General features: G+C 37.8%; 1 protein-coding gene across 1 annotated transcript in view; it reads left to right on the top strand.

Annotated features, from left to right (window-relative positions):
* The window catches only part of DOCK1 (dedicator of cytokinesis 1), a 307,079-nt gene that overhangs the window by 270,086 nt on the left and 23,190 nt on the right, over positions 1–13,803 (top strand). Inside the window, 4 exon segments of the mRNA XM_009278124.2 lie at positions 823–999; positions 1,624–1,707; positions 6,630–6,767; positions 10,477–10,622. Coding sequence (XP_009276399.1) covers positions 823–999; positions 1,624–1,707; positions 6,630–6,767; positions 10,477–10,622 — 545 coding nt within the window.

Consider the following 13,803-nt stretch of genomic DNA (forward strand, 5'->3'; position numbering starts at 1 on the left):
AAGAGAAGGCTCCGGTGCACCTTGTTGCTGGCCTTTCATACTTAAAGGGGGCTTATAAGAAAGATGGGGACAGACTTTTTAGTAGGGCCTGTTGCAATAGGACAAGGGGGAATGATTTTAAACTAAAGGGGGGTAGATTTAGACTAGATATAAGGAAGAAATTTTTTATGCTGAGGGTGGTGAAATACTGGAACAGGCTGCGCAGAGAAGTGGTGGATGCCCCATCCCTGGACACATTCAAGGTCAGGTTGGACGGGGCTCTGAGCAACCTGATCTAGCTGAAGATGTCCCTGCCCATCCCTGTCCCCTGACCTTTAGAGGTCCCTTCCAACCCAAACTATTTTATGATTCTAAAATATCTTGATTTTTGAGCTGCTTAGGATTACATTTTCCATCAGAAAATCCACATTAAGTTATCATTTCTTTCTTACTGTTACATTAAGCTGGATCTTCTTTGTACTGCTAAAACTCACCGACTCGTAATCTCTGATGTTCTCCATAATCCTCCAAAAACCTCACGTGATTCCTGTCAGAGCCTTTTAAATGTTATGCTGTTGTGCTGAGATGTAGTCTGTCCTACAGCAGTGAAATGCATTTAAGTTTCTCCACTGATCAATTGATTATCATATCAGTTACTGCAGTATATAGATACCAAATATTCAAATGCCTGAAACCACCCTTTCTGTTAATTATTAGTTAAAATAACTTTTGTTCTGAAATTCCTGAAATGTTTCTAGTTGTGGTGGTTTGGTGGACAGCTAGTTCTGTGGCAGGTTAAAAACTCTGCTCCTTGATTAAAACCTCCTTTTGTTTTTATTTTAGGTTGAAATCAGTCCACTGGAAAATGCAATAGAAACTATGCAGCTAACAAATGATAAGATCAATAATATGGTTCAACAGCATTTAAATGATCCAAATCTACCCATTAACCCTCTCTCAATGCTGCTTAACGGCATTGTGGATCCTGCAGTCATGGGAGGGTTCACAAACTATGAGAAGGTAACGTCAAAATTATCTCTCCTGCAGTGCTTCACCTCTTGAGCCTGGACTCCCCTGGAATGCTGCAGGACATATATGTGTGTGTGTATTTGTATATAAACACTATGTGAGTGTCCCCGCATATGTGCTTTGTAGAACATTGCTTAAAATTTACCTTTTTTAATGTCTTTCTGATATTTATGGATACATTTTTGCCTTCCTACATTTGAAGTAAGAGTTGATAGGTTTAGCAGCAAGAGTACTTATGTAGGCATGTGGTGGATAGTTGCTTACTAGAGTTGGACACTGAGTCTGATGATATTTCCAGTGTGTGCTCTCACGCGCTTGGACATCAGAGCTTCAGTGACCGAAGTAGCCAATTGCAATTCTCTGCTTTCAAATGCATGAGTTTTTAAAGGATTAATCAAATGGTAGAGACTTCTGAGATACCAGTCAGTTGCAAATATGTCTAAATAATCTTAACTGCACATTTACAAAATTAGCTTTTGAAGTTATATGGGATAAGATATTAACATTGGGAAACTATAAACAGTGTATTACTTATGTCTTTGCTATAGGTAATTCTTCCATGGTAGATGTTGATTCATTTTCCGAAATAACTGCTCGTTTCTCTCTCTTGACTAGGCTTTTTTTACTGAAAAATATATACACGAGCATCCAGAAGATCATGACAAGATTGAAAAACTAAAGGATCTGATCGCTTGGCAGGTAAAACATTTTAAGTCAGGTTGGTTGGGACCAACTGCTATACAAAGACAGTTTAGTGTCACCTTTGAGAAAATTCAGACATTGAACTATTCACCCTGTGTACGCTTCTTTGGCATTTAAAACTGTCTTGGAACTTGAGCTAAAGTTACATCTTTTCAAATCTGACATAATTTGTCATTTGATAAACCCGCAAGGAACAAACATGATCAACCTCTTTTTTTTTTCTTTCTCTTTTTTTTTTTTCAACTGTAATACAGTGAAAATACCTCATCTACATCAAATGAGAAAATATTTTTAATAATATTGGTTAGTATTATCGGCGATTTAGTTTCACATTTTAATTTTCTAAGGCTGATTTCAGAAATTCTTCTCGGACAGTAAGATGAAATGCTTAACCCTGAATCTCTCCTCCTGCTTGCACAGACTGGGGCAGTATTTCTTCACATATTCACTTCTTTCTTCAAACAACATATTTTCCATTTATTAAAGTTCCTTTGTATACTTATAGTACCTTTTGGCACAGAATATTAAATGTGAGAGTTGCAAAAATTAACTTGCATGCAAAATATTAAGTAAATTCATCATTGTGAAACCTTTGTTTCATTTGCTGTATAACTTAACATGGTACAAAAACATTATTGATTCATAAAGCATGTGAAATTACCTGGTATTTTTATGATGACATATTAGAGCAGAAATCATTTAAATGTAAGATCACATGGGTAATGTTTCCTGAACCGGGAGTGGAACCCAGGTTTCCAGCCCAGTGCCTGAGACAAAGCAAGAAGAACTGTGTTTGTCTTACATGAAGGACTGTGTTTACATGTACCAAAGAATATTTTTCAGGGCTAACAAGAAACAATTCCAATTTTGTTTTATAGTCATATACTGGACGTTTTCCAGTGGTCTCAAGATAATTTTATAATAACTAAAAAAAATCAATATGATTGGAAGTGTTTTTCCCCTAGAAGAAAAAATTGCATCATTGTCTTTTTATATTCAATTTTGTCTTTATAATAAAGGAAATAATTTACATTTCTATGGGTTTCAATCTTAGATTGAACTACTTAGAGGTAGTAGAAACAAAGATACAGAATTTAAAAAAAAAGTCCTCTGAAGACCAAAAAATTATCACTGAATAAAAACTCTTTTGGTCTGCAAAAAAATTATGTATTTATTTATTTATTTATTTATTTTCTTACAAGCTTTTACAGAAGATTAGATTTTAGGAGCTTTGTGCTTTTATAGAGGAAAATAATTTGATCCCAGAAGACTAACTTCATATCAGCTCTCTGTCTTTGCCTCTGATAGCAATACTTCAAATGAATTACAAACACAGTTTTCCTCAGCAAAGATTCACTTTGGTGACAATTGTGTATTAAAATAATATTACTATTTGAAAATATGTATGGCAGCTAATCACATTGTATTTTAATTATTCAGTGGTTTTAAATACATAATTTCCCATTCGTACTGTAGTTCCAAAACAACAGGAACCAGAAAAATAGAGAAAAGGGATCAAAAACTATTTTTATATCTGAAAATTCTTTTCACTAAAAGGTCTAGCCATTTCACGGTGGAAATCAGTGCTTTTAAATTACCTTAGACATTTGATATACATTTAGTGTATCCTAAGACTTAAACCTCCCCTCACATTATTTCAGTTCTCAGAACACTGTCAGCATAAGTAGATGGGAGTGGAGTGGGGAGTGGACTGCCAAATATCAGCTGGTGTCAGGAGAGGGAGTTGTTATGGAAACTTTCCGAAGTGAGGCAGTGGTCTGAATTCATCACGGGCTTGACAGTGATTGAAAGCAAAAATGAGTTTTCATTTTTCAATAATGTGGGACTTGGAGTTTTGTAATCACACAGAGATTTTCTTTATGCTGTATAAATCAATCTGGATATATGAAATAGTAGCCTGACAATCATATTATCAGCTGACTAGTTAAATGTAATTTTTTTTCTATCCCCTTACCTTACCTTTTTCTCCATTGTGCTATGGAATTCATGCTCTTCAGGATATTATCCTTTTTTAATTCTTCTGAACTTTAAGTATACGTTTTTTTCTGTCTATTATTTTTTCAGATAAATACCATTAGTAAAGCAATGTCCATTTTTCTCCGTCTTAGTGCTTTTTCAACTTAGAAAAAAATGTTTCCATGCAACTACATCATTTCAAGCTGATCTTTTATTTTAACATGAAGGTAATGAAATGATTGATTGAAATGATGGTAATGAAATGAATGATTGATGACATTAGTCACTCTGCATTTAGCTAATGTATTTACAGCATACCAAAACTAGTATGTCACATAAAAATCTTGTACTACTTCTACATAGCTGAAAGAAATCTAGCATACAAAACTAAGTTCTTACGATCATATTTTATGATACCATTATTATGAAAGATTTTCTTTTAAGATTTAAGATTTTATATTAATTTTAATAATTCAAATGTATGTAGCTTTTTCATTCTTTTCAGCCAAGCAGATCACGATCTTTAAAATAAAAAAAAAAATCAGGGAATAATTTTAAGTTGCAATGGATCTATAAAATTTTAAAATCGGCAAAGATTAGAGTTATGGAATAAGAATTTCTCATTCAGCTCATTTGTTTATAGTTCAGCTATTTACGTTACCTTTACTTTTTCATTCACCTCTCCAAAGGTGAGGGCACCCTGTAGGGTCTTTTGAAATAGAGCCATAAGCAAACCCACCCATTGCTCCAAAGCCAAATGAATTGGCAATATCGTGAATGTGGCAAAATTCTGCCTCTGTCTCCGCATCCAACGAAGATTCCTATAGGTTTAAAATTCAGTGTCACTTGTCACCAGATTTCCCTGTGACCATGTCTGGAAAGGAGACGTAGGAAGAATTTTGAAGTTAGTAGAAGGTGACGAAGCAGAAATGGTAAAACAGTCCGAAGGTACTTGCTTTCTGTATTTGATAAATGTTTAAAGGATTAAGTGGTCTCAGACAGGGAGACCAAATATCCTGACTCAGAAATCTCACAGAAGTTCTGTAGCAAAGCCACGGGAAGTTTATTAAATTCAGCTTCTGTTAAGGAATAACAAGCCTTTTCTTCTTCTTCTGTGGTTTCTGGTCTTCTTTCATTCCCTTATAGTTGGTGCCTCCTCTTGCCTGTTCCTCGATCTCTTGACTCAACAGTTCCTGTACCAGGAGGCCACCAGCCTTCAGGTGGTCACGTTCTCCCAACCCAACCCACACTCACTCCAGCAGACCTGGCCATCAGCCCTCCTATTATTTTGCTTCTCCAAGTGCCAGAAGCTCTCCACGGCTGGCTGTATGCACCTGGTGTATACCAACAGTGAAACCCTCCTTAGCACCTTCAATTTGGGGCACAGAAGGAAGCACCTACATTTTTTTTCCTGACTGGGACATTTCCCTACAAAAAATGTCATTTACTTCATATTGCTTGATTTTCTAAATTGGAGATGGCTGATCCCTAGGACAGGCTCAGTAGTGCATTTTCTGCTTGTAAAAATTATCTCGGAGCTGAAGCTTCAGACCCCACGTGTACTTCATCTTGGTAATTTGATCTTTTTAAAAGAATCCATTTAAAAAGTCAGCAGGTTCTTTTAAATAAATGAGCCAAGTGACCACTTATCCCTGCAAAATAGGAGGGTCACAGTGTGGCCTGATAATTATGAAAATTTGGAAATTCGTTTACTTATTCAGAGCAGGGACATTTTCTGATTTTAATGTTTAATTTTTGTAGAGTGCAAATCCATATGGCTACAAATAGAAGTGGCTACAGTAAAAAATTTTGTCATTATTCTTACTTCTCTTTGTAGTCTTTAGGAGAAGAAACTGTCCGTTTAAATAGTGCCAAATCACAGGGAATCATCTTGATAAGATTTCTTGAGTTTGTTCATCTGTAATTCATCTGTGTATTTATTATTCTCCTTACTAATAAAGCTACTCCTTCTGATTGCTGCTCAGTCTTATTAGAAAAATCTGGTTTTAATCAGCATTATGATTTAATTATAAATTATTAAGAAGAAGCCTCTTAGCCTGATTGCTGCAGAGAATATCTGTTAGAATCAGAGCATCGTGTGGGCTGAAACGGACCTGGAAGAGGAAATATTTTTCCTAAGCTGGAGGTAGAAAACTAATGGTATGTCTGGATAGCTGTGGGAATGAAAATGTCTCTCTTAAAATATTTTAAAAGGTCAGCTAAACCTCCACACTATGAACTAATTATATAATCCTGTGTTGGCATGGATATTTTGTGGCAGAAGCCTTGAAGATAAATTATTATTTTCAGTTACAAAAGAGAATTAATTTAATTATTTTCTCTTGTTTTGTTCCCAAAGAAAATAAAATAATTTTTCTAAGGAAAAATGTATAGTATATCAAACTATATGTCTTATTAGTAAATATTCCTCTGCAGTGTATACGTGTCCAAGGATGTAGCTCATTTGCAGTTTTAGAAATAGCATTTATTAAAGAAAACATACAAGTATTTTCTCCTTCAAGGTTTTTTTCTCATGAAACTGGGAAAGGACTGATAGTAATAACCCGGTGTGAGAGTCATCATTCATCAGTTTGCCATTTTGAAGTACAGCGTGTATGGGGGCCTGTGTATATATCATCACAGGAATATTTGTGCTATCTGATATATTCAGTATATGATTACTGGGCACAGCTATGGGTGTATTAATTTTAAAGGACTTTGGTTAACAGAGAAAAAAACAAATCATGTATAACAGATTTTTAGATCCTTTTTTACTATGTTTTGCTTCATATACAATGAATGATGATGATTATTATTGTTGTTGTTGTTATTATTATTCCATGAGATCTTTCACTCCTCTTGCAACATATGTGAGAGTCTTGCCCTAACCCTTCGCTTAGGAAGGACTGGGCAGACTGAAGTAGCGTAACTCTGCTTTCCAGATCCCATTCCTGGCGGAAGGCATCCGGATTCACGGGGAGAAGGTGACGGAGGCGCTGCGGCCGTTCCACGAGCGGATGGAGGCTTGCTTCAGGCAGCTGAAAGACAAAGTGGAAAAACAGTACGGGGTCCGCGCTGTCGTAAGTTGCCTGCTAACTTTATGTTTGCTAAATATGTGGAACTTCTTTAAATTGTGGGCAACTGTGTATTTCTGTATTATAATTCCCACTGGTTAAAAAAGCAATGTTGATGCAGCATTGCCTGGTTGTTCTCAGTGGTCATCAAACTATTAAATACTGAGCAGATGCTATAAGAGATGTTCAGAAAGCCTTGGTACTTTCATCTTCTAGCATGGGAACAATTTCTAAATTGCCTGAATCTGTTCGTTGAAAGTCTTCAATAATAATAATTCTTCAATATTCCATTTTTAAGGAATTGGGTTTTAAAAAAAAAATAAAATTGCCACTATAGCATGATTTTTCTGGAGCCGAATGTCACCTTTCCATAGATGTAATTCCTTTTGAGATGTGAGGGCTGTGCTGCTCTACAGTAGTGTGCAGTCTTACATACTCTGGCACCACCCTAAATGTAGGCAGGCAATAAAAAGATAGCTGCTACTTAGTGAGATTTAGTAGTGCTGGAGTTCATGTTTTTCTCATTCCAACACGCTATTTTCAGTCGCTGCTTCATCTTCAAGGCACAGCCAAGAATTTGGTGGAGTTTCCTGTGCGGTTTTGTTCTGCTTTTAATTTGAGCATTACCCTCGGGGAGGGAGGTCAAAAGCCAGCATGCAGCTTCATAATTCAGAATGTAATTGATAATTCAGTCAAAAGCCACGTTTTTTGGGTGCTATTATATGATCAGTTTTTAAAATTATTTAAAAACCCAAGATGCAAGTGGTTAGAGTTGCTCGATGATTGACTATGCGGAGCTGATCTCCTAATAATATATTGAAGGCTGCCAGGGTGAGCTTTATCTCTGTCTACTGGTAGTCCTGACAGCAGTCTTGTAAACATGCTGTAATTTTTAGGTTTATTTGTGAAATGACAGTAGTACATGAAACTTGCATATGCAATACATATCTTCCCACTGCTCCAGAAAATAAAGCACATACATTTACCAGAAAAGACCTATATGTCCTCTAACGCAGAGGTAGCCAGCCTATCGTGTATGTGCTGCCATGATGACCTGGCATGCAGTCTGCTCCCTCCTGCCAGCCCTGTGATGGAGAGTTGTGGCTCCTCTCCTGCCTGCTGGTCTGCAGCGCGCCCCCACCTTGGCAGGGGAACACCCCACGCACCCCGCTCCCCTGGGGAGGAGGATGGCACCACAGGGTGCCATGATGGCAGTAGCCTGTCCTTGGCACATTGGAAGTGCCAGGAAATTCTGGGGTCCTCCCTTTTGCTGCAAAGCTTTTTAGCTGAACTTGGAATCACCAGATCTACTCGCTTTTGAGTTGCCTTGTTTGTTTTGGTTCAGGATACGTAAGTGGGCTTCAAGCTTACCCAATTTTTAGAGAAAATTTTACCTCCAAAAGAGCAAACAGTGTGGTATCATTTAGGACAATGTGCATTTTCCCCAACTTGGACTCAAGAATATCCTATACCAGAAACCATTTCCCACAAAAAGTACTGGTATTAAAACCAAATGATCTTGAAAAGCAGTGATTTATTTTTAAGATTGCACAGATCTTTAAGATTGCACAGACCCACCTTCTGTCAGCAAAAGCCATCTAAAAACAAAGGAAATCACCAGCAGACCATTAATTACTTGGCCATGGCGCAGGAAAGCCAGCTTGCCAGCCTGCACTTTGGACTGCCGTCTCGTCTCCATTCCTGGCTTTCCCTGGCACCCTGGAAGTGGATAAGGAGCGTGCACTGTAATCCCGTTAACTGTCTTTTAATAAGAAAGCCAGTTAGCAGGTCCCAGCAGGCGAAGGACATGGTATCAAATGGCAGGTGCCTCCCTGCAAGTGAGTGGTGGCTTCCTTACGAAAACGCCAAATCGCATGGTTGCCCCAGTTGGGGTTGGGTCATCATTTTTGGAGGTGCTGCATCAATTCACATATGTATTGAGGCAGATATTACTTCATGGGCTCAGATTTTGAAGGTTATCTCTGCAGCCATGAGGCTAAAAACATCTGCAGTTGTAGTTTTCGCCTTGTACCTGAAAACTCAGTGTCTAAAGCACAATTGCATAGAGAGGAGATCACAGAGAAAATAGTGCCCTTTTCATGCCCTTCCTGCCTTCCAGCCTTAAACCTTCCAAGGCAAGAATATCAGATGGGAGCTCCATGACAATCTAGTCCTTAATAAACTAAGAAATAAAAGATTGAAATAGAAAAAAAGAAATTGATAACAATTACAAGTTCTCCAATTTTACTTCTGCCCCTAAATGAGCAGCAGTCACTAAACTGATTCTAAAAAGAATGAAGCAACCAAGATACACTTGAACAGCCTTAAACCAGCAACCTCTTCATGCAGTTCTGATTATGGTCACTAATGGGTGCATGCCACTGAGTTTATGGATGTTAGACCAATCACATCAATATAAACAGGGTGTGAATTTGGTTCCAAATTATCTCTGGAAAATCCCACAGAGATTTATTCTGAAGAGTGGATGATGTGGGATATGGTGAGGGAGAGAGCTTCAGCTTTCTGCTCAGTGAGATGCAGAGCATCCTGGGCTACGGAGGCGGCAAGAAAGATGCTGCAGCAGGCGGGGCAGCAAAAACGTGCCAAGTGATGTTGTTCTCTGAGTGCCCAAAACCTTGGTGAAATAGTACATGCCAGTGAAGTATCCTGTTGTATTTTATGACAGGCCTTCCTTCAGAGATTAATTTTCACTTTTGGCTATAGCAATGACTTTTTTTTTTAATGGGAACACTGAGATCTTATGGGGAATGTGCCAGCCTTTATGGTGTCCTTCTAAGTGGTGTTCCATTTGTAGTCCTTCAAATCCCATCTTGCTAATATATTTAGGAAGAGAAAAGTTCAAATAGTAATTTATTCCCAAGGAGAACAGGAATAATTGACATTAATGATACTTGCATGTCAGTCACTTCATAATATACATTTACATCATCAGGGAGATGACTGGAAAGTCATACGCAGGTGGTGTTATCTTTCTAATTTCACTCTACCCACCAGAAAGAATTGTCAGGATTGATGGAGTTTTATCGCTTCTCTCTTCCTTGTACCAGGCCAATTTACCAGTAGTTGACAGGGTGGAAAATATACCTGTAATTAAACAGCATGAGATTCCTATTTGTTGACTGCAAAAGTTCAATTATTTTATGCATATATCAGTTATTAATGATTAACAAAGCTTGTATAAATATTCAGAACTCTGAAATTGTCAGAAACAAAAAAAAAATCTTTCATATATTTTCTTCTTAACTTAGATGTCACTCTGTAAATTGCCTCTCTTGACATAAAGTTCCTCTTAGTCGGTTTTTTTTTTCCCCCTTTTTTTTTATTTTCATTTTATTTAAATATACTGACAGGACAGTCACTTCAATTGCAGAGATGGATTAAAAAAAAAGTTTTTTGTAGAAAGCTCCTTTTTTAAAGCCCAGATGTAAAAAAGCATGTAAATACCATTGAAACGAATTATTGGAATATGTTTAAAATTATACATGTGCCTATGAGGACCTAAATATTTCTTCCTAGTCCTTTAAATGGATTTTCTTTAGAATTTGTTTCTTTGTTGTTAAACACACTGTATAATTACATAATATAAAAATCTACATGGAAGAAAAAACATTGAACGTTTCCACATTACTTTTGGTAACCAGATGTCAGCCATATTGTGATTTAAGAAATAAGATCTTCTATTTCTTTATTGCAGCTTTCAAGTCTGGATGATAGACGAGGCAGTCGGCCACGGTCTATGGTGAGATCCTTCACGATGCCATCATCTTCAAGGCCCCTCTCTGTTGCATCGGTGTCTTCCATCTCCTCCGACAGCACACCTTCTCGACCTGGCTCCGATGGGTGCGTAAGAAATAGTAATTCAGGGCTTATCTCTGTAAAGCATGATTTGGTGTGCACATCTGTAGGTTTTGAGGATTGTCACCACGGCGCTCCAGATCTCAGTGCTATCACGGTGTTACTCCTTCCGATCCTACTGACTCCTGTGTGGCAGCATGACGTTTGTTTGATCTCATAAGGAACTGTGGGGTTTTTTGGTTGGGTCTTTTACCAGTGTATTTTATTCCAGATTTGGTTCGTCATAATACCCCACAAACATTAATGGGACACAATGGTGTGAGTAACCAGTGTGGGGTGGGGATAGCGCTTTTAAGTGACAGCCTAATATTGGCTAAAAAAACCAACCTATATAGACATTTATCTCAAGATATATTCCTTGTCCTTTTTTTTAACCAAGATAAATATAATGCTTTTCTTGGTCCTCTTTAAAACAAAGTTAAACAAAACCCCCTAAGCATTCAAACAAAAACCCCCAAACAAACAGGAGATAAATTATCCCCTTTTAAAGTATCGCAAGTGTAATAGTTCAGAAGTGATCTTTTGCAAAGTCAGCGATGAGATGTGTGTTCAGCCACCCTGTCATGGTAAACAGGTGGAGCTTGGGAGAAGGAAGGGATTAGCTAACTGCTCAATTATTTCTTCTCACTTTTGCTGCCAGAAGAAAAGCTGCTTATGGCAAGATTGTACTTCAAGACTTATCAAGATATTTCACATGAGAACTGGGAATTCTGTTGATAAGCCCTGTCTCACAGTTGCATCCCTCAAAAGAACAAAATAATCTGTTTTCTTTTTGGGGTTTCCATGTAGCCTCAGAAGTCCCTTCTCCCTCTTCTTCCCCCCAGGCATTCCCCTAATCCAGAAACTCAATATTTGACCAAGGCGGCAGTTTTTTAAAGCCTCCTGAAGGGCTGCTAACTTACAGAGATGTGCTAGAAACATTCATGTCCCTTGTGCACCTTCAGAGGGAGTTATTACCTGACTAGAGAGTAAAAGCATCAAGTAAAATTAAATACAGCACCTAAGGACCAACATGATACTTACCTTGATTACAAACAGTTTATTTACCCATTGGGAAGAACTGCAAACAGAGTGCAATTCAGCTCTCATTACGTTACCCTCTATAATGTATACATGGTGAGTCGTGTTGATATAAATGTAGGACAGCAGAGACGATAATGCGTTTTGACTAATTCATCCACAAAAGTTGTCTTGCTGGAACTTGGGGATAACTACCATCCCAGGTTAGCGGGCAACTTTATTTTATCTCAGAAGAAAAATATTGATTCTTTCCCTGCCTGCCTCTACCTCTTTCTTTTTCCTTTCAAAATCATTATATGTATTTTTCTTTCTCATTGGATGCTATTTTCTTTAATTTCACCTCTCCATCCCAGCTTTGTTGTAGCAGGTGTCACTTAGTAGTTTTGGAGGCTCTCATGAGGCTACTCAATATGTATATTAAAATAACCCTCACAAAGATCACAGTGCAGCTCAGCTCCTGCTCCGAGCCTGGGGCAATACAACTGTAATATATGTGAGGAAAATGTAATGAACAACTGTCATCACTGAGAAGACCTGAAAAAAATGCTCATTTGCTTGATCAGTGAAGCAGGAGAAGAAAAATCATCAGATGTAAATAACATAATGACAGACCTCAAAAATTAAAATTACTGTAAAAATCATGTGGGTGGTTTGTCACTGCTAACTTGGAAGAAGTTCACCCATCAGGTACCTACCATAGTTGACTGGGTTTACGGTCAGTTGTCCTCTCCTGCTTTCCATTTTCCCCCTCTTCATATGTTAATTCTGAGGTTAGAGATGAAGCTAAGAAAAACAATTAAAAATGGAGCCGACGGACTGTCTTGTCCAGATCACCCAACTTATATTTTATGCCATCTCCAGCTTCTCCTGCTTTGGAGCTTTTAAACCATAAAAACTCAAAGCAGACGTTGACATAGTATGTGTTTTATAACTCCCAACTCTATGTATAAATAAAACTCTGACTTTAAAAAAGGACCTTGGGTTTATTCACTGCTTAAAATGGGACTTAGAAGTACAAATTGGAGCACTTACAAGCAGTGGTTGGAAGCGGGGAAGTCCCAGTGTGCCTGTGTGATTTGCCATCTGTTGAAAGTCCTAATGTACTTCAAGTAGGAGCATGGCGTGCTAGCCCATTTTATCACCAATACGTTGCGTACAAATAATTAATAGTACTAATAATAGTAATGCCTGGAAGGGAAGCAATTAATCATTGTCTGAAGAATGGCAATTCCTCCTGGAAACTTGCAATCAGCCTGCGAGGTGGCTGTCAGTGCCCTCCAACCCAGTGGAGCCCAGCAGAAGCGGCTAAAATAAGCAATTCACGTGGCTAAACACACGGTGTCAAGAGAGCTGTCTTCTGGTCTGGGCTTTGTCACTGATGTGCTTTGTGGCCCCAGGCAAGTCATTGCCCTCCCTTTTCCCTGTCTGTAGAATGGGTTGAAAAAAGCTTGCAGTTTTGTCTCCCAACCCGTGTGATTTTGGCTTTGGTTATGAGTGTAATGGCTCAGGGGCCGTTGTTGCGGGTACTGGTTTTAGCATCTTTCCATCAAATGAGCTAACTTAGGCTGAAAACTGAAGGGCCTTTAGTGCTTCAAACAATAATAATAATTTTGGATATCGCTGCGGGTATTGCTGCTAATGGAGATTATTAGGATAACTTCACTGCAAATTGTCTGAAATACGAATCCTCCAGTATTTCACAGCAAAGATTGTGGCCTGTATGTGCATGCATCACCATGGCATAGTAAATGCTTTTCCAATGTTAAAAAGTAAGCTGGCTTCTTTGTTTTGGGATTTTTGGTTTGGTTTTGGTTTTGTAATGCGATGATTTGAGACATCCTCCTGTCAGTGTAATTTCTAGGGTATGATTTTAGTAGTTTGTTTAGAATATAAAATAACATATAAAATACTTTGTCTAGCTAAGAATATTTTAGCTTGTTAAGAGCAAAATATCTCTTTACCTTTTATTTCAACTAATCATTTAAAAAAGGTGAGATAAGAGAGATTCCTTTAAATTACTGAGTGAGAATTAGCTAGAGAGTCCCACTATTACTTAGAATAGTGCTTTCCCTACAAAATCATAGAATCATAGAATCATTAAGGTTGGAAAAGACCTCTAAGATCATCGAGTCCAACCGTCAACCAA

The sequence above is a fragment of the Aptenodytes forsteri genome, unplaced genomic scaffold, assembly GCF_000699145.1.
Source record: "Aptenodytes forsteri isolate BGI_AS27 unplaced genomic scaffold, ASM69914v1 Scaffold15, whole genome shotgun sequence".
Lineage (NCBI taxonomy): Eukaryota > Metazoa > Chordata > Aves > Sphenisciformes > Spheniscidae > Aptenodytes > Aptenodytes forsteri.